The 26,828-nt window shown below is 41.3% G+C and overlaps 2 protein-coding genes across 8 annotated transcripts in view; both read left to right on the plus strand.

Annotated features, from left to right (window-relative positions):
* SMG1 (SMG1, nonsense mediated mRNA decay associated PI3K related kinase) overlaps positions 1 to 14,180 on the plus strand; it is a 104,450-nt gene extending 90,270 nt beyond the window's left edge. For 5 of the 6 annotated variants that reach the window (XM_021086547.1, XM_021086549.1, XM_021086551.1 and 2 more), the window contains 8 exons: positions 1,619 to 1,771; positions 3,770 to 3,949; positions 4,672 to 4,899; positions 5,758 to 5,969; positions 6,131 to 6,237; positions 6,841 to 7,020; positions 7,318 to 7,424; positions 9,573 to 14,180. In XM_021086547.1, coding sequence (XP_020942206.1) covers positions 1,619 to 1,771; positions 3,770 to 3,949; positions 4,672 to 4,899; positions 5,758 to 5,969; positions 6,131 to 6,237; positions 6,841 to 7,020; positions 7,318 to 7,424; positions 9,573 to 9,650 — 1,245 coding nt within the window. In that variant the 3' untranslated portion in view covers positions 9,651 to 14,180. The remainder of the gene's footprint in view (positions 1 to 1,618; positions 1,772 to 3,769; positions 3,950 to 4,671; positions 4,900 to 5,757; positions 5,970 to 6,130; positions 6,238 to 6,840; positions 7,021 to 7,317; positions 7,425 to 9,572) is intronic. The other variant, XM_021086548.1, reaches the window with a different exon arrangement.
* ARL6IP1 (ADP ribosylation factor like GTPase 6 interacting protein 1) lies at positions 15,277 to 26,237 on the plus strand. 2 transcript variants are annotated; one of them, XM_013991872.2, is made up of 6 exons: positions 15,277 to 16,671; positions 19,446 to 19,579; positions 20,494 to 20,613; positions 22,913 to 23,042; positions 24,048 to 24,132; positions 24,560 to 26,237. In XM_013991872.2, the coding sequence occupies exons 1-6, from the start codon at positions 16,636 to 16,638 to the stop codon at positions 24,676 to 24,678; spliced, it is 624 nt and encodes a 207-aa protein (XP_013847326.1). In that variant the 5' UTR covers positions 15,277 to 16,635; the 3' UTR covers positions 24,679 to 26,237. The 2 variants fall into 2 exon arrangements, with proteins under 2 accessions (XP_013847326.1, NP_001231142.1); NM_001244213.1 differs by having other exon boundaries at positions 16,557 to 16,671; positions 22,925 to 23,042; positions 24,560 to 24,725.

Consider the following 26,828-nt stretch of genomic DNA (forward strand, 5'->3'; position numbering starts at 1 on the left):
AGTTTTGTGATGTCAAAGGCAGCAGAACATTTGTCCAAGTCATTGTTTATTGACTCTGTTTGTCATTTCACCAAAATATTTAATCTTGTTTTCTTTTTTTAAATAAGAGAAACTGGTCTTGATAATGGTTTTATATATCTCTCTATAGCGTGTATTCTTATATCTCACATACTTAGTGGTAACTGACATTTTTCTGCTCCTAGTGAAAAATCAAGTATAATCACTTGTAGTAGTTTTAGAAATTTTAATAAAACTTTTTTGGGGAGTTCTCCTGTGCAGGCTAAAATCCAGTATTGGCACTCTAGCAGCTTCAGTTGCTGCTGTGACTCGAATTTGATCCCTGGCCTGGAAACAGTCACATGCCACAGGCATGGCCAAAAAAATTAAAAAACTTTTCTGGAGCTCACTTCTTTGAAGATTAAAATACCTTTTCTCTGCAGCATATTAGTCCTAGTTTTCAACTTACAAGAATGAACTCATGCTCTTTCTTTCTTTCTTTCTTTTTTTTTTTTTTTGTCTTTTTGCTATTTCTTGGGTCACTCCCGCGGAATGTGGAGATTCCCAGGCTAGGGGTCCAATCGGAGCTGTAGCCACCGGCCTACACCAGAGGCACAGCAACGCAGGATCCGAGCCGCGTCTGCAACCTACACCACAGCTCACGGCAACGCCGGATCGTTAATCCACTGAGCAAGGGCAGGGACTGAACCCGCAACTTCATGGTTCCTAGTCGGATTTGTTAACCACTGCGCCACGATGGGAACTCCCTCTTTCTTTCTGTTTTTAGAGATATATACATGTGAGAGAAAGAAAGCCTGGGGGAGGAGAGAATATGAAAATAAATTAGTGTACTTGAAATGTTGCGTAAATAATGAAGTAACTGTTTAATATAAAATCTTTCTTGTCATGATAATCTGGGTGGATTTTTACCATCATTCATAAAAACCTTTGTGGGAATCGGATTTTCATCTTTCACAGTCAAAACTATAAATAGATTTTCTTATAGATAGCACATGTAGTGCAGTGGGAATTTGGTGTAGCAGGAGTTTTGTTTTCAAGACTATTGTGTTTAAAAATGAAAATAAGGAGTTCGCGTCGTGGCACAGTGGTTAACGAATCCGACTAAGAACCATGAGGTTTCAGGTTCGATCCCTGGCCTTGCTCAGTGGGTTAAGGATCTGGCGTTGCCATGAGCTGTGGTATAGTGTAGGTTGAAGATGTGGCTCGGATCCCGTGTTGCTGTGGCTGTGGCGTAGGCCAGTGGCTACAGCTCCGATTCGACCCCTAGCCTGGGAACCTCCATATGCCGCGGGAGCGGCTCAAGAAAAGGCAAAAGGACAAAAAAAAAAAAAAGAAAGAAAATGAAACTTTTCTGCAAATTTTAAGATAGTAAACTGAAAGCCAGGCCTTACCTCAGACATGTTTAGCCTTAAATATTCAACATGAAATCAAGATTAATTTCAAAAGGTGACGATTTGGGGTAGGGGTTTTTTTTTTTGGGTTTTTTGTGATGATTTGTTAATGATGTTTTTCTACATTACTCATGCCTGTTTTGGGCTCAACAGACAGACAGGAAGTGGAGAGTGTCAAATATTTACTGAGATTCTGCTGGCTTTTATAGGAGAAACTGGCAGCTCTTGAAGCAAGTATTGAACAGCGACTCAAGTGGGCAGGTGGTGCCAACCCTGCACTGGCACCAGTACTACAAGATTTTGAAGCAACAATAGCTGAAAGAAGAAATCTTGTCCTTAAAGAGAGCCAAAGAGCCAGTCAGGTATGGGCACTCATGTACGCCGTCTTATCTTCAGTTGCTGGATTACATAACTGATGGGAAGGAGTTCGTGGGATGGTTAGGGTAGCTTGAGAGGTCACCTCTAGCTGACACTGGGAACAGGGACTGGTAGGCCTTGGGGCAGGGACGGGGCATCCTTAGGCTGGCTCACAGCCAATTATTTCCTTGGACCCCTAATGCTTCCCAGTTAAATATAAAGTGGATTCAGCCTCTTGGAAAATAAAGAGTTTAATTCCAAATTTATCTAAGATTTCTTTATTTGCAACTAAGGTTATCCAAAAATTCAAATATTATTTTCCCACATGGCAATAAAATGTCTTATGACCCTGTGTACTGCCAGGGGCTGTGGATGGACTTTATTGTGATTGGGGACCAAAACTAAAAAATTGCTTTGTAGTGTTCAGTCAGGCACAAAATTGGGCTGATATAATTCCCATATCCTGTATACCCATCACCCAAATTTAATTATTATCAACTTAAGTCCTATTTTATTTCCTCTATACTCCTACTTCTCCTTCCCATCCCATATTTAGTGGAAATCCCAAATATTATATCATCTTATCTGTAAATATTTCAGTATGTATTTATAATGATAAGAACTATTTAAGGGTGTTCCCATCGTGGCTCAGTGGAAACGTATCTGACTAGTATCCATAAGGTTGCAGGTTTGATCTCTGGCCTCACTCAGTGGGTTAAGGATCCAGTGTTGCCCTGAGTTGTGGTGTAGGTCACATATACAGGTCTAATCTGGCGTGGCTGTGGTGTAGGCCATTGGCTACAGCTCTGATTCAACCCCTAGCCTGGGAACCTTTATATGCGGTGGGTGCAGCCCTAAAAAGACGAAAAAAGAAGAAAAATTATTTGAGAACATCATCATAATACTATTATACCTTTTAAAATGTGCTTAATGGAGTTCCCGTCGTGGCGCAGTGGTTAACGAATCCGACTAGGAACCATGAGGTTGCGGGTTCGGTCCCTGCCCTTGCTCAGTGGATTAACGATCCAGCGTTGCCGTGAGCTGTGGTGTAGGTTGCAGACGCGGCTCGGATTCTGCATTGCTGTGCCTCTGGTGTAGGCCGGTGGCTACAGCTCCGATTCAACCCCTAGCCTGGGAACCTCCATATGCCGCGGGAGCGGCCCAAGAAATAGCAGCAACAAAAGACAAAAAGACAAAAGACAAAAAAAAAAAAAAAAATGTGCTTAATATTGGAGTTCTCTTGTGATGCTGCAGGTTAAGGATCCGGCATTGTCACCGTAGCAGTGCAGGTTCAATCCCTGGTCTGGGAACTTCCGTGTGCCACAGGCGCGGCCAAAAAAACAAAACTAAAATGTGCTTAGTATTTGTCAAATGTCCAGTTAGTGTTTTGTGATCTTTATGGTAAAGGCAGGCAGGAGTAGAAACAGAAGAGGAACATTTCAGATTGGAATTTTGACGTAGCGCAAACATTGCAGTTGAATCTGGTAGGTTTTTTTGTTTATTTGTTTTTTCCTTTTTCAGCCGCACCCATAGCAAATGGAAGTTCCCAGCCAGGTCAGGAATCAAACACCAACCACAGCTATGGCAACACCGGATCTTTAACCCACTGCGCCAGGCGGGGGATCAAACCCACCCCTCAGCAGTGACCCAGGCTGCCACAGAGACCCCACCGGATCCTTAACTCGCTGTGCCACAACAGAAACTCCCAGTAACAGTTTTATTATGGAGTAAAATTTCTGTGTTTAAAAAACATTCACATGGAACATCATTTACCTAATTCTAATTAGGTGCTTTTGGCCACATGCAAAATTGCATCAACCCAAAAAATGATGTACAGCCTTTATAGTAATAGGTCAGTTTCCCACAAGAGTCACACATTCGTACATTTTTTGGACTGATTCTGGTCCTGAATTCTGGAAATGAATGGGCAGTATTTTTTATTTAATTAATTGTGAATTTTTCCTTCCTTGTAGTGATTCCACTCTTGTTTTGCCTCTTCGCAGGTCACTTTCCTCTGCAGCAATATTATTCATTTTGAAAGTTTACGAACTAGAACTGCGGAAGCCTTAAACCTGGATGCTGCATTATTTGAGCTAATCAAACGGTGTCAGCAAATGTGTTCATTTGCTTCACAGTTTAACAGTTCAGTCTCTGAGTTAGAGCTTCGTTTATTACAGAGAGTGGTGAGTCTTGAGTCTTGGTGGGAGCAGAGAGACCTGGTGATTAAAATGAAACCAATTATATACTTTCAAAATCAATTTAATCACTCAATTTACATTTATTGAGTGTGGCTGTATACAAGATATTGTTATAAAGGATACAACAATGATTAAATATTGCTTTTAGCCCTCAAGGAACTTATTTACACAAATAATACAATGAATGAAAAAATGAAAAGAATTCTCAGAGCTACAACTAGAAGTACTTTGGAGGTTCCGAGGGGAGGAGAAAAGACAGTGTAGCCAGTGACTTAGATGCACTGAAAACAGGGGAGCAGACGGAGGACTAGTGGAAGATGAATGAATTCTGGAGTAGCAAGTTGAGAAATTCAGTATTTATACTTTGTGCGAAGGCTTTAGGCTGTGTATTAGGAGGCTCTGGTTTCATTTTAAAGAGTGATTTACAATGGGTTTAGGGTCTTGGATATGGATCATCTTTGCTGTTCCAGATATATTTTCCTAGGTTTTAAACTAAGCATTTATTCCCTGTATGATTATACAGAAAAGTGAAAAATCTTACTTTGTATTTCACAGATTATTTAAATTATGGTCAAGTACTATTTTGCGTGTAATTAATTCATAACTGAATTTCTTTGTGTCAGCTCGAATTTTGAGTATCTTTTGATGATGAAGAAAATCTTATTCCGGCTGATACTTAAAATCAAACAAATGCTTGTTCTGTTTAGGACACAAGCCTTGAACACCCTATTGGCAGCTCTGAATGGCTTTTATCAGCACACAAACAGTTGACCCAGGATATGTCTACGCAGAGAGCAATTCAGACGGAGAAAGAGCAGCAGATAGAAACGGTCTGTGAAACAATTCAGAATCTGGTTGATAATATAAAGACTGTGCTCACAGGTCATAACCGGCAGCTTGGAGATGTCAAACATCTCCTGAAAGCAATGGCCAAGGTAAGACCAGTGCTGTCAGTCCGCAGTCCCTCCCCCCTTCATGAAATTACTCATGGCTTTACTCAGGAGGGAAAACAAATTTCTCTCAGGTCATGTCTTACCATTTGTAACTGAGTTAATTTGTGTTTTCATCAGTTATTTTTTTTGAGCAGGGAGTAATTAAGTATTCTGATTTGTACACAGAGAAACTGGGACTTAGAGAAATTTTCATCCAAAGTCACAGCTTATAAAAGAGCTGAAACTTAGTCTCAAGAGTGTTTAGGTTTCCGTCCTCTTTCCTCCTCCCTCCCCACACTCATATGGCTTGTTTCCAAAATACGTGAACTGTTGTCTCTTCCCTCTAGATAGCAAGGAAACTGAATCCCCAGAAAAGGCTACGTTACTTCATTATTAGAAAACAATACATCATTTCCTTTTTGGATTTATTTTTAATTGGAGTTTTTATTTTTGCTGGAAACAAGATTCCTGTAGAAAAGGATTTAAATTGTAATAAGCAGATTAAACACAGTGGTAAAAATTGAAAGACAAAAGTAACTGTCTTGGAGTTCCTGTCGTGGCTCATCGGAAAGGAATCCGACTAGGAACCATGAGGTTGGGGGTTCGATCCCTGGCCTCGCTCAGTGGGTGAAGGGTCCAACATTGCTGTGAACTGTGGTATAGGTCTTGGACGCAGCTTGGATCTGGCGTTGTGTGGCTGTGGCGTAGGCCAGCAGCTGTAGCTCTGAATCAGCCGCTAGCCTGGGAACCTCCATATGCCGTGGGCACGACCCTAAAAGGAAAACAAAAAAAGGTAACTGTCTTAAGAGTCATTACTGAAGCAAATACCATTTTTCTTATTCATGAACATACTGATTCTAGGATGAAGAAGCTGCTCTGGCAGATGGCGAAGATGTTCCCTATGAGAACAGTGTGAGGCAGTTCTTGGGTGAATATAAATCTTGGCAAGACAACATTCAGACTGTGCTGTTTACATTAGTCCAAGCCATGGGTCAGGTTCGAAGTCAGGAACATGTTGAAATGCTCCAGGAAATAACTCCCACCTTGAAAGAACTGAAAACACAAAGTCAGAGGTAAGAATGCCTTCTGGCCTGCATTTGAAACATAAGCACAACATCTGGTAGAGTAAGTTTTGTTATTTAATTCATTTGATTTTATTTCAGTTCTGTTCATACTTATAAGTAGTTGTCTGCTAAAGCATTTCATAAATATGCCATTTTATTTTGTATTTCAGTGTCTATAATAATTTAGTGAGTTTTGCATCACCACTAGTCACCGATGCAACAAATGAATGTTCAAGTCCAACGTCATCTGCTACGTATCAGCCATCCTTTGCTGCAGGTAGGACTCCCCTACCTCAGTCTTGATCCACGTGGGTCCTAAGATGTTTAGTATGTGTCTAATATGTTTATAGTCATGACCTTTTTAAAGGGTTTCCCTAAACTCTTGTCATATCTCAAATTGAACAAACTGGCTTAATTTTTAAAGTACTTATATGAGAGAGTAAAAAACACCATGTGTTCAAATACTCTTTAAATAATTTATTTTGTGGAGTCTGCTTAGTGGCTCAATGGTAACGAACCCAACTAAGTATCCATGAGGATACAGATTCAATCCATGGCCTGGCCCAGTGAATTAAGGATTCAGCATTGCTGTGAGCTGTGCTGTAGATCACAGACACAGCTTGGATCTGGCATTGCTGTGGCTGTGTTGTAGGCTGGCAGCTGCAGCTCCAGTTCAACCCCTAGCCTGGGAACCTTCATATGCCATGGGTGCAGCCCTTAAAAAAAAAAAAAATTTTGATTATTTCCCTAACATTAAATAACCTTTTTTGTCTATTGTCAAAGCTGTCAATTTGTAGTGAATGAATGACTGAGCGAGCATTGTCCTGCTCCTCCATTTTCTGTGTGCATGTAAATTGAGCTACCAACTCTTTCTCTGTAGCAGTCCGGAGCAACACTGGCCAGAAGACTCAGCCTGATGTCATGTCACAGAATGCTAGAAAGCTGATTCAGAAAAATCTAGCTACATCAGCAGATACTCCACCAAGCACTGTTCCAGGAACTGGCAAGAGTGCTGCTTGTAGTCCTAAAAAGGCCGTCAGAGACCCTAAAACTGGGAAAGGTAAGTTGTTAGAATAAGGATGCCTTGGCGTTCCTGCTGTGGTGCAGTGGGTTAGGGATCCAGCTGCAGTGGTTTGGGTCACTGCAGAGGCACAGGTTCAATGCCTGGCCTGGAGCAGTGGGTTAAGGATCTGGCATTGCTGTAGCTGTGGTGTAGATGACAGTTCGTGGCTCACATTTGATCCTTGGCCCAGGAACATCCATATGCTGTGGGTGTGGTGGGAAAAAAAAAAAAGAATGCCTTAAATATTTATACAAAGTAGTGGCTTGGCTTACGAATGTGTCCATTGCTTCATAGCTGTGCAAGAGAGAAATTCATATGCAGTGAGCGTGTGGAAGAGAGTGAAAGCCAAGTTAGAGGGCCGAGATGTTGATCCGAATAGGAGGATGTCAGTTGCTGAACAGGTAACCAATCTTTAAACTTGAACTACACTTTTGTTGTTGTTGTTGTTGTTGTCTTTTTGTCTTTACTAGGGCCGCACCTGCAGCATATGGAGGTTTCCAGGGTAGGGGTCTAAGCGGAGCTGTAGCCATCAGCCTGCGCCAGAGCCACAGCAGTTTGGGATCCAAGCCATGCCTGCGACCTACACCACAGCTCACGGCAATGCCGGATCCTTAACCCACTGAGTAAGGCCAGGGATCGAACCTGCAACCTCATGGTTCCTAGTCAGATTCGTTAACCACTGCGCCATGACGGGAACTCCAAACTACACATTTTAAAGTTGCTGAAACAATATAGGTATAAACATTCCCTCACCCCTCTCTTTGATAGTTTATGGAGAAATAAGGAACTTAAATCTGTTTTTCAGGCTTCAGAAGATTTTGGGTAACACAGCTCTGGGTTATCGAATATTTACCGTTTTACTCTGACTCCACCGTATTAGCATTTCCTTTCTTCACAACCCTCTTATAAAAGAAATTTAAAGTTGGACCTGACCCTGTCTTCTACCAGAAGACAGTTAATTGGCATTTTGAAGAGGACTATGTGAAGGTTTCAAATGAAATAAGGATGACAATTTGGATGTCATAGTATCTATAAAGTGTCTATTTAAAGTGTTCTTAGGAGTTCCTATTGTGGCTCAGCAGTAACAACCCTAACTAGTATTTATAAGGATGTAGGTTCGATGCCCGGCCTCATTTAGTGAGTTGAGGATCCAGTGTTGCTTCGAGCTGTGGTGTAGGTCATAGATGATGCTCGGATCCCATGTTGCTGTGGCTGTGGTGTAGGCTGGCAGCTGCAGCTCTGATTCGACTCCTAGCCTGGGAACTTCCATATGCCGCAAGTGGGGCCCTACAAAAAAAAACCAAATAATGATAGTAAATAAAGTTCTCTTGGGTGTCAGTTTGTCTGAAGTTCTTTTCTTTTCTGGCATTTATATTTTTGAAATGTCCAGAACACTTGAATTGTAGATTGTGCCTCAGGTTGTATTGTCTGATATTTTCTTCACAATTAGATTCAGAGTCAACATATTGGTAAGAATATTTCACCAGTGATGTGTTTTCAGGATTTTACATCAAGGGACACATGTCTGTTTTTGCTATCTTTGTTGTTGTAAAGTTAGATCACTTGGTCAAGGGTAGCATTCTCCTGAATTCTCCATTACAAACGTACTTTTTCTTATGTGCAGTAAAAATTTGAGACAAAATACCCTGTTTTCTAATTGTTTGGCATCTGCAGTTCAAATTTTAACATCAGCAAGGAAAGACTTTTTGGTTTGTTGTTTTTTTTTTTTTTTTTTTTTTTTTTTTTTTTTTAATTTTAAACAATGCTACATTGCTATACATTGCCATATAGGGACCTGAGCTTAAGCTCTTCTTAGTTGAGTCATTCTTTATAGAGTTTGTCAGGTTTATTTAAAAAAAAAACCATGGACAGAGTTCTGGATCCAGGAGTATCTTTATTTCACAAACTTTCTGGTAGGTCAGTGGGTTGTGTGCTTTCATGACTATCCATCTTAGGTCTCTGTGCATCTTTTTAAAGGGATGCTCGGCTAATGTACTTTTTATTCGGATAGTTGTTAAATTTTATATAAAAGAAAGGGCTCACAGGAGTGGGGTAAGTATAGAGTTCTTTGCACACAACTTTTCAAGCATTTACCATATAATTGGACCCTGGTGGATGCTCTGGATAGCTGTCTTACTATAAAAGATAATTCAGCTGAGTCAGAATCAACAGATATCTGTCTAGTACCAAACTAGGTTTCAGAATCTGCTGGGCACTTTTTAATACACCTAGTTTATCATTTGCCCAGTGAATTCATGTTTAATCTCACTCATGGCATCAGTGGTGCTCTCTCTTTATCTCAGGATTCATAAGCTCAAAGGGGGTTGTGACTTTCTCAAGACACACATTTTGTAAGTTATGGAATTATGGGGGAATCTCAAATTACTTAATTCCCATGGTAGCAGCTACACGTCTTTGGATAATTAATTTGGATGACTTAACTCTTTAGAATCAGTTCATATGTACTTAACACATGAACCATGTAGGACATGAACCATGTCCTTTCGAGTTTTAAATGGCTTTAAATACCATCCTGCCTATTTTTACAGGTTGACTATGTCATTAAGGAAGCAACTAATCTAGATAACTTGGCTCAGCTGTATGAAGGTTGGACAGCCTGGGTATGAATGGCAAGACAGTAGATGAGTCTGGTTAAGCGAGGTCAGACATCCACCAGAATCAACTCAGCCTCAGGCATCCAAAGCCACACCACAGTCGGTGGTGATGCAACTGGGGGCTTACTCTGAGGAAACCTAGGAAATCTCGGTGCGCTAGGAAGTGAATCCTGCAGGACAGCTGCACTCAGGGATACGCCCGACACCATGGCCTGCAACCCCAGGGTCAAGGGTGAAAGAAAGAAAGCTCACCGCCTGAACACGGAGATTGTCTTTCTGCCACAGAACAGCTGCAAACGTGTCAGGAGGTTAGCTGCAGAAAGAAATCGGGATGCCGCGGAGCACAGAGTGATTTGGAACTCCATTCCACCTGACCCTGTGTGCACAATCCAGGAAAAAACAAACCCCGCTCGGACACAGAGAAAACTGGGGCCGCGAAGAAATCACAGCCAAGGAAGATTTGATGCATTCAGATTCTTGTGTAACACTTGTTGCTTGGCAACAGCACTGGTTGGGTTGACCAGTAGGTACAAAAAGGCTATGCGATATGAATTTCAGAAATGGACTGAAGAAGGAGAGCTATGTAATAGATACACTACATTGGAAGAACTGACTTCTGAAATGAAGGGAAAAAAAAAACCCACCCTGTCGTCCTCTTCCCCAAACCCCACCACCTCCCCTTTCCCCTTTTACCTGATCTCATAGATTAGCCATCTGTCACATTCACTTTTATTTCAATCCTTATGTTTCATATACTTCTGTCTCGATGCTGTTAACACCTTATATTTGGAGTGATGAGCAGAAATTTCTCCAAAACCACTGAATAACATGGAAAATTCAAGGATTGTTTAAAGGTCTGATGATTACAAACGAATTCTGGTTAAGTCATTTCTGTGATTCTATCATGTACAGTTTCCAGAATTGTCACTGTGCATTCAAAAGTAATGAATCTAACAGACATTTGATTTAATGTACACTCCCCTTTGCTTATAGTGTGCATTTTTTGGAGGTCATCCAAATTTTCCCTCTTCTGTGATTGCTGTAGTTTCTTTCATAGAAAGCCAGTGTAATCTTTTACCTTTTTAAAAACCAGGATAGAGTACCTATTAGAGTTTTACATTGTTGATGACAGATTAACAATAAAGTGATGTTCTGGTGGAGGTAGAGTGAAATGTTCTTTTAATTCAGTTTTCTCATGTGATACTTTTAATTTACAATTTACAAGGTGTAAATTAAAAGTGCTTTAGTTTACCTGGCATTTTAGGACATACACATGAAACATCAGCAAGAGCCACCAACATCTTTTATTAAGTTCAGGTATTAGTGTGTGAAGTACTTTACTTTTTGCACGATTTTAATAGTTTGCTGTTGAGTAAATACATTATAGTGAATTCATGGTCAAGGTTTCCTTAAATTTAGCATTGCATTTCAGTAGTGACTGACTGTGTAAGCCCATTTGTTGCTCCAAGATAAAAATCCAGACCAGGAGTCTTAAAATCACGTACCAACACAAAGTGGAACGAACATGATTAAAATCTTGATTGAGTACGTTTTTCCTGCATTTTAGAGATTAGGGCTGTGATCACGTTCTAGGTGCCAGTCTTCACAGACAAACTTGAAAAGGTATTAAGGGAAAATTCCACAGAACTCTGGCCTTTTCTCTATTCTCATTGCCATGTTTATCTATAATCTTTAAATACTCGTAGGAGAATGCATTTTGGTATCAGTGCTTCTTAAAAATACTTTTACAAGTATTACGAGAAAGGTGGTATTTTTGAGTACCCATGTGTCTAATAGCAGGTTAAGGAACCTAGTGCATCAAATTTTATTTTCTTCATTCATTTTGAACCTTATTTTCACAATCAAAACAACCTATCGGGAATAATAATGCCATACTGTGTTTTGCACACTGCTTTGTTTCCTAGAGGCTGTGGGAGCTATTGCATTCATCACTTAATTACCTCTACTCTCTCAAGATTAAACAGTCTTTTCAAGAACATTCTTTGTCACAAGGAAAAACTTCTATCACGGTGACAAAACTAGTTCACACTAGTTTTTCCCTAAAGGTAATATTCAGAAATTGCTTTTTCTCTCTGATAAAGAACATAAATAAGTGAATTTTTATCGCCTGTGAATTTCAGGCTTCAGAGGTACCTGGCACCTTATCTTAGTGAAAACAGCTTTATATCAAAGTTGTGCCTCTGCTAAATTATCCATCACTTTTATTTTAAAATGGTCCTTCAGCAAATAGTGTGGCATGTGCATATTTGGTTGTGGGGCAGATCTAAATAACCAGTGACTTCAAAGCTGGCTCTTTGCTGCACTCTGGACAAGAACACAGGCTGTACCGTTTGCCCGCTTCTGGGAAGTCATTCGGCAAGTAGCCTTGCCATTGTGAACCGTCGTAAGGGAATTCAGCAGAGCTGTCATCAGCGGTAGACCTTGGTGATATAGCAGATACCAGCGGAAGACAGGGCTCTTTTCGGGGGATGATTTTGCAAAATAACGTGAAGTTCAGAGTGCTGTGGTTATGAAGTCACACATTTTTGATGACAGAAAAATACCTGTGGAAAACCAGGTGTCTGCTCCTCTCTCTTCCTCCCTCTTCTTCTTCCTCTTCTGCTCCTTCCTCTTCCTCTTCTGCTCCTTCCTCTTCTTCCTCCTCTTCTCTTTCTCTCTCTCTCTCTCTCTCACATTCAGGGGGTACAGAATAACTTATAACCTCTTCTTCAAAGTACCCGTGGAAATTGAAGTGTATCTTAAGTGTTGTCTTTTAATTTTCTAGAATTGCTTGAACTTTAGTTGATTTCTCTATAAAGCTGTGGAGGCTTAATAGTTGATGGAGCTGTTTTTGGCTCTGTCTTTGGTGTGTCTTGCATTATCTATTTCTGGTCATGAGTTCTTAATGTAATCTGCTAGATGATTAGTAAGATTCTTTTGTGTCTGACACTTGTGAGTTGTTTTTGAGATACGTGAGGTTTCTGTGTGAGAACTGATAATCAAGCTCTTGATCTGCTTCCCTGAATTGCTTTTTTAGAGCCCAAACCCCAGGTTCAGGGTGAGGGTTTGTAATACAAAGAAAAACTTCCGTCACTTCTGCCCTTAACACTTGCCTCGATTACGTAAACTTAGTGTTCTTAATATTGTCCAATGTCTGGTGTTATCTGCATTGTTTTTGTTTGTGGTTGTTCTGATGTGTGAAATCTAAGGAAAGAGCCATTAAAAAATGCCAAGCAGGGCAATGCAAGTACAGCCAAATATTAGAGTTGATGTGCAATCTTAGGTCCTTTTAAATCTGGGGTGATATAGGCAGTACTTTAAAAAGTCTTCCTGGCCTATTTTCCTCCACATATTTGTAATTACTTTGGGGGCTTACTGGTTGTGGCAGTACTAAAATCAAAGGAGCTGGTTCTTCTTTTCTCCCAATTCTTTTCATATTTAAGAAGGCACCTACAAATTAGCTTGTTAGTTCTATTCATATGCATCAAGAATCAGTGAATGCTTTTCTGTTAGCACATTTAAGTATCTTTGTTTTTATATAAAAATCAGATGAATATGAAAACCAATGACCTTCCATTCTGTATCTTGCCTTGTAAAAATGCCAGTAATTTAGAGCTAGGACCTTTCCTCAAATCCAGGAGGCCAACTATGTTAAAGGAAGGGGGTCCCTTTTAAAGAAGGCAGATTTTTTTTCAATATTTGGGTTCTATTAGAGAGAGTCCTCCTGTGGGAAAACCTAGCTAGCATTACAAATTTTCCATACACTGGGGAAGGAAATTCACTGTTCTAAACCCAGAAGGGTTTGTTGCACTTTTCCTGCTTTTTTAGGCCTGGGTAACAATATCACCATTCTTTACATAAGGGCAAATGGACTTCAATTGAGAGAAGCTTTATAGGTTCAAGGGTTAGTTGTACAACATGAACCATGTAGTCTCTTTCTTTCCAAGGGAATTTGACTGGGCTTACTAAGGAAAAGCTGTTTGTTGTGCTAATGCAAAAGTGCCATACAATTAGAATTAGCTCAGCTTTTGAAGATGGTAAACTTAAGGAACTGAATGTTGTTCTGAAATGCAGAAACTTGCAGAATGTTTTTCTTTCAAAACAGGCTGATTTTTTTTTTCTTTTCCTGACAGTACAAGTTTCAACTCCTGTTTAAAGTTCTTGTGTCAGTTATTTTCTTGTTTAAATTTTCCTTATATTTCCACCTGTAATGTCAGTGGCAACATCATTCACTTGTTTATTTACCCTTTATTCTAAGAGCAAATTGAGTTGAACTGAATCTTCCTTGTTCTAGTAACATTGTATAAATAAAATGGCTTCTCTGTACAAATGGTTTGTAAGGCCTCCTGATGGATATAATTTTGTGATTGTATTTAAGATTAAAAGTTGAATAAAACACACCAGCTTCCTGAAAATATTCATAATGCATTTTTTGGAAAACAAAATACATGCCTACTTTGTGCATATTTGCATTAACATGGCAAAGATTGTATGAAATACCTGTTTTTCAAAAAATAAAGTTTTAAAAGATTTAAGCTCTGATTTATCGAAGTTTCCAGAAAAATTAATTTTGGAATATGAATAATTTTTTAAAAAGCGTTAATCCAGAAGGTTTTTTTTAAAACTTAATTCTCAAATATATTTTACCCTCAGAGTTTAATAGTACTTTTGAATTAGCAGTGGAAATTTTACTTCCATGATTAAGTTCTTAGTATTAAGGCACAATTAAGCTTAATTTTGTAAATCTTTAAATAAGAACTCCTGTGGAATGTTACTCACATTTATGTTCCCTGGTGTATGAAAGCTATGAAGGAAAACGAAATGGCCAACCTGTTTTAATATCTGGAAATAAGATTGCATTTGTTGGATTATGTTAGGAAGATTTATGTTAACTGTTTAGTCATCCAACATGTTTCAAAAGATTCTGTCTTGCCTTTATTGTACAAAATGGGGCAAAAGGCTCCATCCAAGAAAGCCATGCTAAGTGTAGGTGTTTTTTGTTCTTATTAGGGCGACTGGAATTTTAGTTAAAGACCTTCCACCAGTGCTCGGTGTTAAGTTGCTGGTTAGGTCTGGGAACACATTCCTTGAGTAAGAGATACTCTGTGGAGAATCTGTGCTGTTTGAAAGCAGATCCTTCAGTTTTCACCTACTTGAATTGCACAAGCTGCTGTTGAAAGAGAAGTCTCTTCTGAAGTTGTACACAGGGAACTTGGATAAAAACCAGGCGCACTCTGTAGCAAAAGCTGATTTCCCAATGTACAAATGGCAGTTTTTAAACTCTAGTAACTGATGCCCTCTTCTTCGGAAGTGGATGTTACTGTACCTAAAGTACTGTTTTGCATTCAGTACTCTCTATATTCATCACGTGGTTGGTTGCTCGCTGTTTGCGACCTTCTGATTTTCTTTTGAAGAGGTAGGGAAGGGCCTACTCTTCAAACTCCAACTAAAATCTCCCCAAATGGGATATATCAACTGGCTGCATTTTACCTGCATAACCTGTTTTTCTCCCCAACATTTCCCTAAGTGGAACTTTACTGAAGAGTCAGTCCCCTTCCCTTGCAGAGGCTTTTTTTTTTTTTTTAATCTCCCTCCAAGTGTTTATACCTGATCAGATGCTTTATTTTTTTTCACAGTAAAAAAAGAAACTTACATTCTTATATCACAACAGAACAAAGGGTGGAAAAAAATGTATACATGTAAGTGTAACTTGGTCCCCATGCTGTACAGCGGGGAAAAAAAAAACACAATTGGTTAATAGTATAATAAAAAAATGCCACATGAGATACCAAAAAAACCCAAAAACAAACGATGGCATAATATAGAAGACTATAAAAAGTTAAAAGCTATGCTAAGTTTTCCTCAAAAAGACATCTGACCAGGTCAACATTTAGCATATTTCGAGCAATGAAAATGAAAGCATTTTTTAAATACATTTTTGTGAAGTCCTGGAGAGAAAAGATTTCTCAACACAGCTCATCTAGTTTTTGTTTTTGTTTGGCCGCTCCCCTGGCATTCATCTGCTTCTTAAATTCCAATTCATTCCACCCTTATGAGAGAGTTGACATCTTTCCTTAGCATGACCTCTAATGTAAAAAGATCTGTCAAAACAAGTCCCTTTTTGGAGAGGGAGTTCGTAGTTTACCCCACAAAGAATTTCCCCAAACACCCTATATAAACAAGCCGATTTTTTTAAGTCAATGCATTTTTCACAAGTTGTCGAACTACGCCAAGATTTTCTCCTACCCCCATCAAACTAAGGCCTTAAAGGGGAGTAACATTGCGGAAAAAAAATCTACATAAATAGCCCTATTCATTTGTCCGCGAAACCTCACGAGATGGGCACGAGTCATAAATCCAGGCTAAACTGCTCAAGGCTGCGGGAGCAGGGATCAGAAGGCGGGGCCGACGGGGAACAGCTGGGGCGAGGGCCACAGGCTGCTTCTGTTAAGAGGATCCCAGCCGGCCCCCTTAATCACAATGAAGTTAGCGTCACATGACCACCTCTGCCTTCCGCCTGATACTGGGTGGCATATTTCCTCGAGGACTAATTCCGGAGAGTCTCCTTGGCTGCTTTGAGGTCCCCCTGAAAGAGCGTCCGAGAGCTACGGTTCCCACAGGCCCCGGGGATACTGAGGCCACACCAGGCCCCGGGCAGCGGCCGTTCAACCGCTTCTGAAAGGCCTGGGCGGGGCGTCGCACACCTCCTGGGCGCTGATTGGTCATTCAGTGTCCCCGCCTCCTCGGCCCCGGCGTTCTCACTCTCCTTTGACCTCGGTTTCAAGACATGCGCTGGACAGCGGTTGGCCGCCCCGGCTTCAGCTTCATCTTGATTTGCCCAATGAGGAGCGAGCTTCGCGGGGTCTGTCGGGAAAGGCATCCAGCCTATATAAGCGGCTTGCGGGGCGTACCCTGATGCCAGGGTAGCCTTAAGGGGTTCGAGAGAGCTCTTGGTTTTGTGGCGTCTTTCGCTCCTAGAGACGACACCTCAGGGACGATGGCAGAGGGAGATAATCGCAGCACCAATCTGCTGGTGAGTCCTGGCGGCTTCGTCGTGAGGGAAATGCGCTGGGTTTCTGGATATTAGGCTCCATGGGACGGCGCTGCGGCTTCGTTCCTATCACCTGCCGCGGGCCCGGCCTCCTCTCCCGGTGCCCAGGTGCAGGCGACGACTCCTGCCCTTTGGATGTCGTGGGTGAGCCTTGCTTGGCGGTCACTAGTCGTGTCCACGCCTAACATCCCTTGGGGACGGTTCGCGACGGAGCGAGGGCGCGTGATCATTCACCGCGAATAGAGGTTGAGGAGGAAGCGAGAGAAGAGGGGCTGGGACCCGCCTGGGGTGCAGTCACTGGCTGAGGGCCGCGAGTGCCCTGTCGAGTGCTTCGGGGGGCCCAGGCCCCAGCGGTATCCGGGTTTTCCCTCTTTCATCTTAAGCAGGACATCCTTTCGCCCTTTTCCCCAGTATTTGGTCAGGGGTTGAGGGTCAAAGGGTTGCTGCCGATAATTTGTTAGAGCTGGCACAGCTTAACACGGCAGCGAGGCTGCAAACTCACCGCTGGGAACCGAAAGTAAGAGTCCAGCCGGAAGGACTATGGGAGGTCTCGGCGTTAGTCTGTAACTGATAAACCTTTGGGGAAGGGGGAGGGTCACGGGAGGACTTTCGAGTAAGCAGGGGTCTAAAGGAAATGCAGTGAGGTTCTATCACAGGCAGACAATTTTAACCTCACTGAGAATCACGCAGGATCTAGGCAAAAGGGAAGGAAGGATCAGTCCATTTTCTACGTTGCATTTTCCCCAGGGAGAGTGCTAATGAATTAAGTGACTTTGCAGGGCAGTTTTGATTGTGCATGATTTTCGTTTTGCATTGATTTTTAGAAACGTATGACCTCTGCCCCATGACACACACACAGCAAAAACCTCTTCTCTGTGGTAAGCCTAGTTAGCCCCAGCCAGCTTCGTTTTAAGAATTGATTGTAGCACAAAGAAGTTGCCCAAGTTTACACAGCTGTTGAGACAACCGATATGGGCTCTGCTCTGCTGCTCTCTCTGCAGAGCAGTGTGGCTTTAAGGACAGGCCTTTGGCCTTGGATTTGCCAGATTCAGATCTGTTAACCTCTGTGTATCTCAGTGTCCTTATCTATAAAATGAAAATAATAACATCTTCCTTTCAGTTTGTTACGAGAAATGATTAAAATATAAACACAGAAAACATTTAGCAGAGTTTCTGGCACATGATAATCTTTTTTAACTTATTAAACATAGTATATAAAGTCAGAAATATTGAGGTTCCACCTAAGTGATCAGTGTGGCACAGCATTTTTTTTTTTTTTTTTTTTTCTTTTTAGGGCTGCCCCCATGGCCTATGGAGGTTCCCAGGCTAGGCTACACCACAGCCACAGCAACATCAGATCCAAGCCAAGTCTGCAACCTACACCACAGCTCTTAGCAGTGTTGGATCCTAAACCCACTGAGCAAGGCCAGGGATCAAACCTGCGTCCTCACGGATACTAGTCAGATTCGTTTCTGCTGAGCCACGACAGGAACTCCACAGATGTCATCTTCAACAAGGTTAAGCGGCACTGTCTCCTATCATTTGCCTGTCTCCCTATAATAACAGTCATAAGGATACATGGGTTTCTTCCAATTTTTTTTTTTTTCCTCTACCAGAATCAGTTTAAAGGCTTTTTGTCACATTGGCTTCATCCTAGAAGTTTCCTTGCAGGTGATTGTCAGATTTGCAGAGAAATTTAAAGTCTAACCACAATGTCTGCTAAGTGTCAGAAGCATTTTATTGAGGTAAATTGGGCTTACTGTGCCTCATATAATTTGGTGAAAGCACCCGTAGTTTTCCTAATTGTGCAGATGATGCCAACATCTAAATGATTCCATTATACAGAGAGCTGTTTTGGAAACCGCTCTTCAGGAAGAGGCTTTCCTAATGGATTCAGAAGTAGGGGGTTAAGTCAGTGAAATGAAACAACAAATTAGTTGTAACCACCTGAAATGAGCAAACTTAAAGTGATGTAATTTCATTTTCAGAAAGCTGCCACTTAGTAGGACATGACTTTGGGAAAGCAACTTTTTTTTTTTTTTTTTGGCTGTGCCCTCCTGTGTATGGAAGTTCCCGGGCCAGGCCAAGGATTGAACCCACACGACAGCAGCAACCAAAGCCACTGCAGTGACAATGCCTTAACTCGATGCACCACAAGAGAATTTGGAAAGCAACCGTTCTGAGCTCACTTTCTTTTTACTGTAAAATGGATCTAATTATCCTTATTTTATGAGGTTCTATACGGGTTATTATGTACATAAAGAATAGCCCAGTGCTTAGAGTTGGAAGGTGACCATTAAGTGATAATTTTTCCCCCGTAATTTCTGGCTTTGGTATCAAAACTGCAGAGTTTTTTTTAAAGACTAACTTGTTTAAGATAGTGATTTGTGGAAGTTCCCATTGTGGCTCAGTGGTAATGAGTCCAACTAGTATCCATGTGGACGCTGGTTCGATCCCTGGCCTCATTCAGTGGGTTTTGGATCCAGTGTTGCTGTGAGCTGTGGTATAGGTCACAGATGCAGCTCGGATTCCACATTGCTGTGGCTGTGGCCTAGGCCAGTGGCTGCAGCTCTGATTCGACCCCTAGCCTGGGAACCTCCGTATGCCATGACTGTGGTCCTGAAAAGCCAAAAAAACCATAGTGATTTATAAGAGCTCTTTTACATGCTTGGTGCCTTAGAAGAATTTAACTCTCTAGGAGCCACGAAAATATGGAGATTAGTAAAATAATCCCTTTAAATGTTGCTCATATGTAGGCTGCAGAGACTGCAAATCTGGAAGAGCAGCTGCAGGGATGGGGAGAAGTGATGCTGATGGCAGATAAAGTCCTCCGATGGGAAAGAGCCTGGTTTCCACCTGCCATCATGGGCGTGGTTTCTTTGGTGTTTCTGTAAGTGAGATATTAAATTACTGTGGATTGTGCTTGTTACTAATAAAGACTCCAGTTCCATTTATGCAAGTGCCTGAAGTCTTTTGTAATGTATAATCTGTGAAGAATGCCTTTTCTTAGAACCGCAGGCCTGGTTTCCAGAATTTGTAGTACTTTTGTAAGCTCCGTAACCCAATGCAGTGAAATAAATCTAGGTCCTGCTGTACAGCACAGGGAACTATATCCAATCACTTGTGATGGAACATGACAGAAGATAACATGAGGAAAAGAATGTTTTGTATGTATATATGCCTGGGTCACTTTGTTGCACAGCAGAAATTGACGGAACATTGCAAATCAACTATACTTTGAGTAAAAATTTTTTTGAGGGAGTTCCCATTGTGGTGCAGTGGAAATGAATCCAACTAGGAACCATGAGGTTGCAGGTTCGATCCCAGGCCTCACTCAGTGGATTGAGAATCCGGCATTGCCATGAGCTGTGGTGTAGGTCACAGATGCAGCTCGGATCTGGCGTGGCTGTGGCTGTGGTGTAGCCCAGCGGCTACAGCTCCGATTAGATAGACCCCTAGCCTTGGACCTTCCATATGCCATGGGTGTGGCCCTAAAAGGACAAAAGACAACAACAACAACAAAATTTTTTTTTAAATCTATGGCTTAAACTTTGGGCCTTAAGAGCCTTTATGCTCCTAAAAAGTATTGAGTACCCCGAAAAGCTTTTGTCTCTTGATGTTTACATGAACCCTTGCAGCTCTGATGTCATCATGTCATGAAGCTTCCGGAAAACCACTTGTGAGAAAATTAGAATGGAAAGGGCAGATAATCTCTTTGAGAAGCAGAGGTCTGGATGAATAAACATCTTCAGCTAGGAATAATATGTTTTTATAACCTTTCTTTTTTTTTTTTTTTTTAAACAGGACTATCTACTATCTAGATCCATCTGTTCTGTCCGGTGTTTCCTGTTTTGTGATGTTTTTGTGCTTGGCTGACTACCTGGTTCCCATTCTAGCACCTAGAATTTTTGGCTCCAATAAATGGTAGGTGGAACAATGACTTGGCAGTCAAGTTTCTGAGAAGTTACTGAACCTGGTATCTGTGACTAGTATGCTGTAATTAAGCCCAGAGAATTGTCTTCACCGCCAGATACTGGGGGGTAGATTTATTGCTTGAAGTGAGGCTTTTTTAGGTAATGTTTTATCTAGGATTGCAAAACTCATCATGAGCTTTCCATAAAAGTAGTATGTCTACTTTTAGATTTTTTTCCGTTGATATTTAAGATAATATTAATTTTACAAATTACTTTTGAATAAATATGAGAACAGTAATATAGTTTTTTGGAGGTTTTTTTTTTTTGTCCCCCCCCCCCCCGGCCTATTCATTTAGCATCTATTTATTGAATATCTACTTTTATGTTAAGACACACTAACTGCCCTGGGTGCTGTGAAATAGTTTGAGTTTTAGGATCCTTTGTTTCAGGTTGACACAGTGCAGTGGTGGATGGCAAAATACACGCTAAGTGCTTTAGAATAGATTCAGGCTATATATACAAGTGGGTTATTGCTTTCATCTCTGCTCTTCTTTGAAATGGTTACTTATGAGTTCCCAAGATAAAGTTAAATGGCTGCAGATCCTATTATTTTTACCTTCCCTCTAGAAGGTTGCATTTCTCATTTTTGATCCTAATAGTGAACAAAACTAGATACTAGATTTTTTTTCCTGCTAGCTGCTTCTCTACCTTGGGTGTTTATTTTAATGTGATTAGTAGTCTACTTAGGCCTTTAGTTATTTTGTTCCCCTGATAATAGTGAATTATAAAATAATTCTGTAAAAACAACAATTTTAAACAGTAGGGTTTGCTTAAGTTATGGGATAATTAAGCATGTTTATTAAGATATTTCTGCCGCAGCAGAATGGATTAGTGTTAGGAAATGTCCTTTGAATTGTTTTTCTTGTGCAGTAATGAATTATGCCCCTGTTTGGGGGCACGCTTGTAACTATGTCATGTAACAACTTAACAGAATCAACCTCAGACCTTGACTTTGTTAGCAGGTGACATTCTAATCTGCTAGTTCACTGAACTCCTGGAGAAAAGTTTTCAGCAGTAAACCTTTGAGGTTTCAGTGTGTGGCTCAGTCTTACCCACAGAGCAGTTTTAGTTTTTTGGCTTTTATGAGGAAGGAAGAACACAGTTACCTAGCCACAGTCTAGCCTTAACCAGGAACAGCATATGAGGTCTAATTATTTACAGGAAGTTGCAGAGCTTAGCGGAAACCCTTCTACAGTGTGTCCCTGTAGGCTCACAAGGATGAGGACTAGAAATCAAAAGCAAAACACCCGCAGTATATAGAGCTTGCTTTACAATAGCAGCCATTCTGTCTGTCTAGCAGAGACACTACCAAGGCAATTTTTTTTTTTATCAAAACCCAAAATAAATTATGAATTAAAAAGGATTTTTCTTGGAAGATCTTTTTGTGTTCTTACTGAAGTTTTGCTTATGATTCTGTTTTCCCTTCATGAGAACTCAATTTATAGGTGTTACCGTCGTGGCTCTGCAGTTAATGAGCCCGACTAGCATCCATGAGGATGCGGATTCGATCTGATCCCCTGCCTCGCCCAGTGAGTTAAGGATCCGGTGTTGCCATGAGCTGTGGCGTAGGTCCCAGATGCAGCTTGGATCCTGAGTTGCTGTGGCTGTGGTATAGGCCCACGGCTTCAGCTCTCTGATTAGACCCCTAGCCTGGGTGTGACCCTAAAAGAGATGAAAAGATTAAAAGAAAAAAAAATTTTAAAAAAGGAACTAAATTTATAAAGAATTTGGATTTGAGCTGTTTGTTGCTGCCTTGGCATCAAATGGGTGAAGCCCATTTGAGGGTATTGTGCCTTGAATGCTGGTAGTTCTTACCTTACTGAAGAAGAGTGCTTACATACAGCGGTTTGGTAGAAAGGTCTCCTCCTTATCAAAGTGGTGGGCCTCAGATGGGCTATAGCCCAGGATTCATTGGGATCCGCAGAATACTACAGGATTAGGGAAATTCATTCATATTGATTACTGCATGGCTCGTAGCAGTCATGAATCTTTCGTTTCTATCATTGACCAAATACTGTTTTAGAACCACATATAACCATTGCTTTGTACACACACACACACGTCTTTATGTTAAAAGTTAATTCCTATGTGATAAAAAGAGACTTAACTGGTACAAGAAATTTTTCTATAAGAAAATGGTGAACCACTATTGTTTTTTATTTAGATTTTCTTTAGACAAATAGCTTTGTAAATTTGAGAGGATGGTGTATCTGTTTACTATTAAGATTTGCTTATAGTAAAGGCTAAAGTTCTTTTTCTAGGACCACTGAGCAACAGCAAAGATTCCATGAAATTTGCAGCAATCTGGTAAAAACTCGACGCAGAGCTGTGGGCTGGTGGAAACGCCTCTTTACACTAAAGGAAGAAAAGCCTAAAATGGTACTTTTTTGGTTTTGACTTAAGTAAAGCAATATTTTGAGATTCAGCGCATTTTTACTTCATTGTAGTCTAAAGCCTTCTTGCTTTACTCTAGTTACAGTTTGATGTTTGTCAAACTATATCTGGAGTTCTCTTGTGGCTCAGTGGGTTGAGGATCCAGTGTTGTCACTGCAGTGGCTTGGATTACTGCTGTGGCGCGGGTTCGATCCCTAGCCCAGGAACTTGCACATGCCACAGGCATGACCAAAAACAAAACAAAAAACCCCTATATCTGTTGGTTTAACTCCTCTGAGTGCCTTCATAAATATTTATCTATATTAGACTAGAAGTTAAAATTACATTTCCCAGTTAATTTTTTATTCTAGTAATAAAGTGAACTTTTTAAATTTATAAATAGATGTGAAAGACATATGCTTAAAAAGCGTTTGTTCTCTGGAGGTCCCTTAGTGGTGCAGGGGAAATGAATTGGACTAGGAACCATGAGGTTGAGGGTTCAATCCCTGGCCTCGCTCAGTGGGTTGTGGATCCGGCGTCGCCGTGAGCTGTGGTGTAGGTCACAGATGCAGCTCGAATCTGGCATTGCTGAGACTGTGGCAGAGGCCAGCGGCAACAGCTCCAGTTAGACCCCTATCCTGGGAACCTCCATATGCTGCGAGTGTGGCCCTAAAAAGACGACAAAAAAAAAAAGTATTCTCTTTTGCTTTAGCTTCCTTCAAGGTTACTATGTGAAGTTATTAATTGCAAAAGTAGTGTAATTTATATTATAAACTACTTAATTATGTGTAGAAGTACAGTTATTCCAGGAAAAACTGTATCTAAATTCTATAAAAGTAGACCCAAGGGAATTCTCTATGGGCTTTAAATAATACGTACATACTAAATAATCTTAAGGAAAAATGGTAATGAAAACTGAAGTTACTTTCCAACCTTTGAAACAGCCTCCTAAAGTCAGGCCTCTTAGTCTGTTCCCAGGAGTTGATAACCTCTTGTCGTTTTCGTTACTAGTACTTCATGACCATGATCGTTTCTCTTGCCGCGGTGGCTTGGGTGGGACAGCAAGTCCACAACCTTCTTCTGACCTACCTGATAGGTAAGTCTTAGAGGAAGAGCTGTGGGCACATGCTGGCCAGGGACGTCTAATTGGAATTTGGTAAAGTGTGTATGTTCCCTCTCGCCAAGTGCCGGGCAGTGATCCCAGGCCTGTGTGAATGCCGAAAGCTAGTCAAACCCAGGTCCTTATTTTCAGCTCCATGGGGGTCTTACCCCAAGTTAAGACAAAGAACGAAGAACTCAGGTGGAAAGTAATGCCCAAGAGGTAAGAATAAGCAACGTGTGTTCTCTGCATTTGGGAGGCAGGACAGCAGAAGCTCCTGGGGAACATACCAGGGGGAATGTGGACTTCCCGTTGCTTCCTCCCATTAGCTGTGTAATTGTCTGAGAAGCTCCCCTCCGGAGGATGTTAATACTCTTTAGAAAGTTAACTGCTGCCTCCTTAATTTTGTTTGTTTTATTTTAAGTGACTTTCTTCCTGTTGCTTCCTGGACTAAACCAACACGGCATCATTTCGAAGTACATTGGAATGGCCAAAAGGGAGATAAACAAGCTTCTCAAACAAAAAGAGAAGAAAAATGAATGATGCACCTGCTTTATTCAGTGTGATTACTGGCGTGAACGCTGTCCCTGGAAACGGTGTTTGTTATGCTATCTGATACTAAAACGTTACAGAAGTAGTTCTTTGCTCGCTCTCCTTGTGCCCTTAGTTATTAGAAGTTCCTCTAAGGCTTCGTGGCCCCGTGGCCCCGTGTCTCCGTGGCTGCCCCCTCATCGGCTGCCCTTATATGGACAATTCATTCGTCTGTACCACTCACTTTTCTTGATCACTCTCACCCAGGGTTAAAGTCTTTTCCAATAAGATAGCGGTGGGCTTCACTCTTTTGTACACCTAACAGTGACTTGGGATAATTGCTGGAGTTGATCTTTGCTTTAGCTCGTAGTGGTCTATGACAACAGGAAGCTGGTTCTGCTGTCTACTTCCACAGGCTGCTTAAAAAACTCTGTGGCTTCGTGAATCTAGAGACCAAGTTTACCGCTTCTGATGAAGAAGAAAGACCAATTAAGACTCATTCCTCCTTCTGTTTCAGTACCATGGGAGAAGAATCCTCATGGAGTGACATGAAACTAATTCCATGCCGTAGTATGGGCTGGTTTCTCCCTTGTGCAGAATGTAGCCGTTTGTAGGAAGCTCGGATCCTCCCTCCCGGATGGGGAAACTGACAGCCTTCGATAGACCTCTTGTCCCCTTGCTCTGGAACTTAGTACGGCCTTCAAGGCTTTTTGGTAGCAGGCTTCCAAAAGTTGGTGTTTAGGGTTTTATATCTGATTTTCAACTAACTAAAACTGAAGTATCTAATAGGTGAAGACTCGCATGTCTATAACCTTCACTCCAAGACCAGCCAATAAAGGATAGACGTCTGCCTGTGTTTAGTCAAGATTCATTTTCATAGAAAAACTTCTCTTTTTTTCAAGACCAGCAAGCCTCAGGCTTCTTGGGTTACGGTAGTGCTGGCCACTTCGGTCCCCATAGATTGGGCGGAGGAGGTGGAGGGACGCTGGCCTCTGACTTTTTCCCTGGATGTTTCTCTGGAGCATGCGAGGGCTGTTGGTGAGAGCAGACAGGCTGTGGCCAGAGTCGGCCTCTGGTCTCCAGAGACCATGTAATTCTTTTGAAAGCGTCTTAGCCTCATTCTCCTTCTTAGTACCTAGAAATCGAAGTAGTTAAAACCTGTAGGAATGAACCTCTGTGGGCTGAAAATGTGACACATTTGGGAACAGTTCTTTCAACTCTGATGAAGTAGCTGTAATATAGTTTGTGAATTTGTTGCACTGATGCTGTAAAACCTGGACCCTGTCACAGACGGTCTCTCTGTGTTTTCTCCCCTTCAATATTGCTGTGAACAGTGGCACCCATATAGCCTGTGTTTGCCTTTTCTTTCTTAATGTTTTGTATGAAAACCACAAACTACCTTAACTGACGTGTGTTTTCCTCGTTGTAAATAAGCTTGTCTTCCTTTCCGGATTTTTTTGTGTGTATATGTGTTTTACTTACGAATTAACTACTTTTGCAGTTTTAAGCCTGTATTTTTTCTTCTACTTTGTTTTGTGTAAAAGGGGAAAAATAAAAAAGCCGGCATCCCTTCTCGTGTCCTGCTTTCTTTATAGCTCAGCCAACACAACGTTTACCTGATTGGATTTATGTCCCCAATTAATGAACTACCCTGTATGACCATTACATGGCCCTAAGTTCTTTAGGAACAAAATGAAGGAGTTCCTGCTGTGACGCGGTGGGTTAGAGTCCGGGTGAAGTGGCTCAGGTCCCTGTGGAGGCATAGGTTCAACCCCTGACCCTGTGCACTGGGAAATCTCCAGATGCCTGTGGTGGGGCCATTAAAAAAAGAAAGAGGAACAAAATGAAATAGAAGGTTTAGGACTTACCTTCGTGGCTCAGTGTTAACGAATCCGACTAGGAACCATGAGGTTGCGGGTTCGATCCCTGCCCTTGCTCAGTGGCTTAAGGATCCGGCGTTGCCATGAGCTGTGGTGTATGTCGAAGACTCAGCTCGGATCCCACGTTGCTGTGGCTCTGATGTAGGCCGGCAGCTACAGCCGACCAAGAAATGGCAAAAAGACAAAAAAAAAAAAAGGTTTAAATCATTCTTTCAGTAAACATCCAGGCACCACCCTAGATGGAAAAGGAGATAGAATGGTTAAGCCATGGCTGAAGGGGAT

The sequence above is a fragment of the Sus scrofa genome, chromosome 3 (assembly GCF_000003025.6).
Source record: "Sus scrofa isolate TJ Tabasco breed Duroc chromosome 3, Sscrofa11.1, whole genome shotgun sequence".
NCBI lineage: Eukaryota > Metazoa > Chordata > Mammalia > Artiodactyla > Suidae > Sus > Sus scrofa.

Excerpts from the sequence above, each read along its gene's own strand:
- ARL6IP1 (XM_013991872.2), top strand. The coding sequence starts at position 16,636 with ATGGCAGAGGGAGATAATCGCAGCACCAATCTGCTG. Across the intron at positions 16,672-19,445 it reads ATCGCAGCACCAATCTGCTG|GCTGCAGAGACTGCAAATCT; the intron begins GTGAGTCCTGGC and ends GCTCATATGTAG. Across the intron at positions 20,614-22,912 it reads ATTTTTGGCTCCAATAAATG|TTCTTTTTCTAGGACCACTG; the intron begins GTAGGTGGAACA and ends TAAAGGCTAAAG.